This window comes from Hyla sarda, chromosome 9 (assembly GCF_029499605.1).
Source record: "Hyla sarda isolate aHylSar1 chromosome 9, aHylSar1.hap1, whole genome shotgun sequence".
NCBI lineage: Eukaryota > Metazoa > Chordata > Amphibia > Anura > Hylidae > Hyla > Hyla sarda.
The window spans coordinates 123,504,565-123,509,976 of record NC_079197.1 but is presented as its reverse complement, the minus strand read 5'-3'; the positions used below and the strand labels follow the sequence as shown (position 1 = coordinate 123,509,976).

The window sequence follows — 5,412 nt, the reverse complement described above, 5'->3', positions numbered from 1 at the left end:
GTTAAGCTTACCTGCAAATACTAAACCTGAGTAGACCAATCAGGGAATAGATATTAGTGAAGCTGCCATATTCAATGCTAAACTCTGTCAATCAAGAGTTCACAGGCAAATGGGTGCCTGGGGCTGGGCTCGAATGACACTCCCCCAGCTGAATTTCTATTGGTGCAATCCAGGCTGCCTCCTGAGTTGGTTTATGTGTGAGGAGTGAGTGATTGACTTTATCAGTCCAAGGACATTACTCTGTTGGAGAGGGTGAACAGGTTCCTGGATTTCCAACAAGCAAAAGGAATAAAAGAAAAACTTATTTTTGTTATCATTGCTTCTGCATGAACTGCAACCTGTGCTGACCGTTTATCTGGGTCTGCACGCTGCTCAGGTTCATTCATGACGATGCTTCTAGATGGAGGACCTCAGTTTCCCACCCTGGGAGTTGGTGGGTTTGGGACATCTCGCCATCATGAAATGTCCAACCGAGATGCTGGCATGGGGCTTAATCCTTTTGCTGAACCTTCACACGCTGCAGCTTTTAAGCTCAGTCCAGCTAGTCATGATCTCTCCTCAAGCCAGAGCTCAGCATTTACCCCGCAGGCTTCCGGATATGCCAACGCTCTTGGGCACCATGCTGGGCAGGTGCCATCTTATGGCGGTGCTGCCTTTAACTCCACAAGAGATTTTCTTTTCCGAAACCGGAATTCTGGAATCGGGGATGCTTCCTCTCCAGGTGGTCAGCATGGACTTTTTGCCAGTCATGGCCCCCCTGGAATCACTGAACCCCCAGGACACCTGATCTTCCCAGGACTTCATGAACAAAGCTCCAGCCACACTTCACCCAATGGACATGTCGTCAATGGGCAAATGCATTTAGGGCTCCGAGGTGACATTTTCGGACGTCCAGATCCTTACAGAGCGGTGCCCAGCCCCAGGACTGATCATTATGCAGCTGCCCAGTTTCACAACTACAACCACATGAATATGAGTATGAATGTTGCTGCTCATCATGGCCCAGGGGCATTTTTTAGATATATGAGGCAACCTATCAAACAAGAACTATCGTGCAAGTGGATGGAGGAATCACCTATGAACCGACCGCAGAAAACCTGTGACAGGACATTTAGTAGTATGCATGAACTGGTTACACATATGACAATGGAACATGTTGGGGGACCAGAACAAACTAATCACATTTGTTACTGGGAAGAATGTCCCAGGGGAGGCAAATCTTTCAAAGCAAAGTACAAACTGGTTAATCATATAAGGGTGCATACTGGAGAAAAGCCTTTTCCATGTCCATTTCCTGGATGTGGGAAAATATTTGCACGTTCAGAAAATCTAAAGATCCATAAAAGAACTCACACAGGTAAGAAGGCGTCAAGGGTTAAGAGCTGTAGAACTACTTGTAAATTACAATTTTTGGGGCCTGCATGTAGCTGTTCCTAACTTTTTTAAAAATATTTTTACCAGTGTTTGATTTCATAATTTTTTGAAATAATTCATAGAATTTTGTTGCCTTTCAAAGTCTTTCCCAGGACAGGCATGTAAAATGTAATTATTTGCAGTTTTTTGTTGTCTTGTTTCTTGCTTGCAGTGAACAAATACGAATTTGTTGAGTGATGATTTACTTTCCAAGCACTTTAGTTCCTTGCATACTGTTAGGAAAACTATAGAAATGCTAATTCCATCTAATTTTCTCTCACTTCCGCTCCTTTTTGCCCTCTTGATTGGCACATCTCCTAATTAAAGCAGTGATACTTTTGTCAAACTATTTTTATTTGGAATTCTCTGTTTAATTAAACTCTTTGCAAGCAAAGTGAGTTTAGAAAGGACAGGATGACAACTCATGTCCTTCCCTGTATAGCAGTTCTTAAAACTGCAGTGATTTTTTTTCCCTTTAAGTGTTATCGTCTCCTAATATTGTCTTTTAATTGATGAAGGACTTTGGGTTGCAGTTGTTTTTAACACTTTTATCTACCACTATTGTCAGTCCTAAGCCACAATAATCAAATTTAATTTAGATGTTAAATAACAATTACCAGACTGTTTAACCTGTTTTATAGGATTTGTATAGGTGTCCCTTTGTACTTTATTGAGTGTCAATTTGGCTAGTTAAATATTTCAACATGATATACAGATAACGTATGGGAATATTTAAAGAGGAAATCATCTAGTCTGGCCCAGAAATGTGAATTTCATTAAGTCTATTGGTGAAGGGAGGGGGGGTGGTACTGAGACAAAACTGTAAAATGAAGCACAGTGATATATATATATATATATATATATATATATATATATATATGTGTGTGTGTGTGTGTGTGTGTATGTGTGTGTGCATTGTGCAGCTCTGGCTTTATAACACACTATGTGCTCTTTTCCATTAGGTGAGAAGCCTTTTAAGTGTGAGTTTGAAGGATGTGACCGACGGTTTGCAAACAGCAGTGACAGGAAAAAGCATATGCACGTGCATACATCAGACAAACCCTACATCTGTAAAGTCTGTGATAAATCCTACACACACCCTAGCTCTCTACGGAAACACATGAAGGTAACTATTTTCATTATTATTCTTACTAAATTTTGCTTTTGAAAAAAAAAAAAAGAGTGAAAATAATGTGCTGTGTGTATAGGAATTGTATTAGGAATGTTTGTTGATGACAGTCAATGTTATAGTCACTTATTCATAGAGTCAGCATCTAAACATGTTAGCTGTGCTTAGTCAACTGAAGATATCTCTCAGTTATATCTTTAATGTCCTTTATGTTTTCTAATGAATGACAATATTAAGACCCAATAATAGGAGGTTATGATTCAAATTTTAAATTTTTATTTTATTTTATTTTTCCCCAAGGTACATGAATCTCAAGGGTCTGATTCATCCCCAGCTGCCAGTTCAGGTTATGAATCTGCCACCCCACCAGCAATGGTTTCTGCCAGTAGTGAGGAGTCTTCTAAAACTACTTCAGCAGTAATACAGACTAACAGCAACACTCACAACCCAGGATTACTTCCACCCAATTTTAATGAGTGGTATGTTTAAAAAAACAAAAAAAGAAAAAACATGAAGGCAAAAATCACGCTCAATAAAAAGGACCAAATGAAGTGCAGAGACCAAGAAGGTTGTTCTACCAAGGTGGAGATGGAGTTTATTAAACAACAGAACAGGGCTTTGTTTTGTCACCCTGGATTTCCCCCCCTCTATAAAGAAGGCTGTGGACTAATTGTGTCCCTTTCTCAGGATCTGAAAACATATTTTGGCATTTTCCATTCCTTATCTATTTTTTACTTTTTTTATTTTAACAATAATACATATTTTCTTTTTCATTTCACATTATAGAAGGTTCTTAAACAGTGTATTTAACAGATAAAAAAAATGTCCATTCACCTTTACGGTGACTGTAAAACTCTCACATTCTTAAACCGTGCCAAAGTCTTGTTATGTCTTGAACTTTCTCAAAGCAGTACACTTGTGAATGTATTCCTTGTCCTATAGGGTCAAAGCTGTTGTTTGGTATATTTTCAGGATGGGGGTGTGTGTTAATTCACAGATTGTGACCGTTTAGTATTCAGTTGCCTTTTGTAAGAAGTTTTGTAAATATATCCATGATGCCATATTTATCGTTTGTAATTTAATTATTGATACAAGTGCCGGGAACTGAACAATATTTATGAAAAAAATTTTCTAACAAAAACTCTGTATAGCTTTTGGTTATAACTGCTTTAGCATTAAAATTTATTGTTTTGAAAAAAAAATCTAATTTTAAATTTTCTAACTTTTGCATTAACAGAATCTTTTATTGAGGGAAAAAAATATTCCACCTATTGAAGACTATTTTTTGAAAAGCTGTTACAGTCTGTTGCAGGTGTTTAGGTGACAAGGATAGGTATCAAAGACATTTCAGACTAGTTGATATTTGTTTTAAGCAGTAAGTATAATACATTTTCCTTTCAACGTTGTTCAGGCAAATCAAATATTTCTAATCAATTCAGTTGGGGACCATGACATCTCTATCTAACGCTTCAAAGAACAAATGGGAACATGCTGCTCTTCTACAGCAAATTTCAAAGAGTTTAATAGGTTCAGTTTTATCTAGGAAGGAAAAAAATTCTTAAATGGAATATTAATACTGTGACATACAAATTGACATAGCCAGGTAGAAATGCGGGGGTTAAAAAAAAAATAATAATGTAGGAAAATGTAATTGAAGTTTTAGGCCTTAACATAACAGCAGTGACAGTATGGTTAAGAAAAAAAAAATGATGTCAGGGCCTGAAAAAAAAAAATTCTCAGTGAACACAGTGTAAATATCAATATGTGGTATGCTAATAAATTAAAGTTTGTAATAAATAGTATTAATTAGTGAGACACAGCGAAAATTATATTGATGGATTCAATTTACAGGACTATTTATTTGCATAATTATTTTAGTGTATGGTTATGGTTTTAGCACACAGGATTGTGTCTAGTCCTGTACTTTCCCCCCATAATGTAGGGCTCCTTAATTTATTGTATAAGCGTTTACAATTTTGCGATTTCAATCGTAGTAAAAAGTATGTTTCCTGTTGTTATTAACATGGCAATATGGTAGTAATTCTTTGGCTCCACCCCTTCCATTAGTGCTATATCTTTAGATTGGAGGCAATACAGTACAGTATACATATATCATTATTTGCAGTATGCATGCAATAGATGGCTACATGTTGGTCTAATGTTGAATTTGTACCAAAAATGGAACCTGATGGAATGTAGAGGGTGACTGGTACTTGGACTGTTAACTAGTGCATCGATATCAGTCACTGGTTGAGGGGTAGGTAGTTCTGCATAGGGCTTGCAATCATGTAGCTTAAAGAATTGGAGTCATGCTACTGAATTTTTTTTAGGAGAAACCATATTTTTATTGGTATCATTTTATTAATATAAAGTCTTGGCAAATGTAATTAGAAATTATTATTTTTATAATTATTTTTATGGGTATTTTTTATGGGTATCCTAAATGAAGAAAAACATATCATTAAAACGGGTGCATGCCTAATAAAATGATTTACATTTAGTTTTTTTAGTGCCTAAATTAAATTTTTTTCCATCTCTTCTCTAATCCTAATGTAGCTATACATAGAGCAAGGGGGTATATTTTTTAACTGGAAGCATTTGTGTCTTATAGTCTTGGAGGAAAGGAAAGAGTGTAAATAATTCAGTATTATATTAATATAATATGCAAACGCTCACAGAAAAAAAAATTATAATAATAATAAATATATATATATATATATATATATATATATATATATGTGTGTATATATATATATATATATATAAACAACTGGTTGAAAATATTCGAAATGGTGTGCAAATTGAAAATAATAAAAAAAAAAAAAAAAATATATATATATATATATATATATATATATATATAGCTGTAC

At 35.5% G+C, this 5,412-nt stretch overlaps 1 protein-coding gene across 1 annotated transcript; it reads left to right on the top strand.

Annotated features, from left to right (window-relative positions):
• Positions 1–236: 236 nt before the first annotated feature.
• Positions 237–5,157, top strand: ZIC3 (Zic family member 3). Its single transcript, XM_056540226.1, has 3 exons — positions 237–1,357; positions 2,376–2,539; positions 2,843–5,157. The coding sequence occupies exons 1-3, from the start codon at positions 385–387 to the stop codon at positions 3,029–3,031; spliced, it is 1,326 nt and encodes a 441-aa protein (XP_056396201.1). The 5' UTR covers positions 237–384; the 3' UTR covers positions 3,032–5,157.
• The last annotated feature ends 255 nt before the right edge of the window (positions 5,158–5,412 follow it).

Excerpts from the sequence above, each read along its gene's own strand:
- ZIC3 (XM_056540226.1), top strand. The coding sequence starts at position 385 with ATGACGATGCTTCTAGATGGAGGACCTCAGTTTCCCACCCTGGGAGTT. Across the intron at positions 1,358-2,375 it reads CCATAAAAGAACTCACACAG|GTGAGAAGCCTTTTAAGTGT; the intron begins GTAAGAAGGCGT and ends CTTTTCCATTAG. Across the intron at positions 2,540-2,842 it reads CTCTACGGAAACACATGAAG|GTACATGAATCTCAAGGGTC; the intron begins GTAACTATTTTC and ends TTTTTCCCCAAG.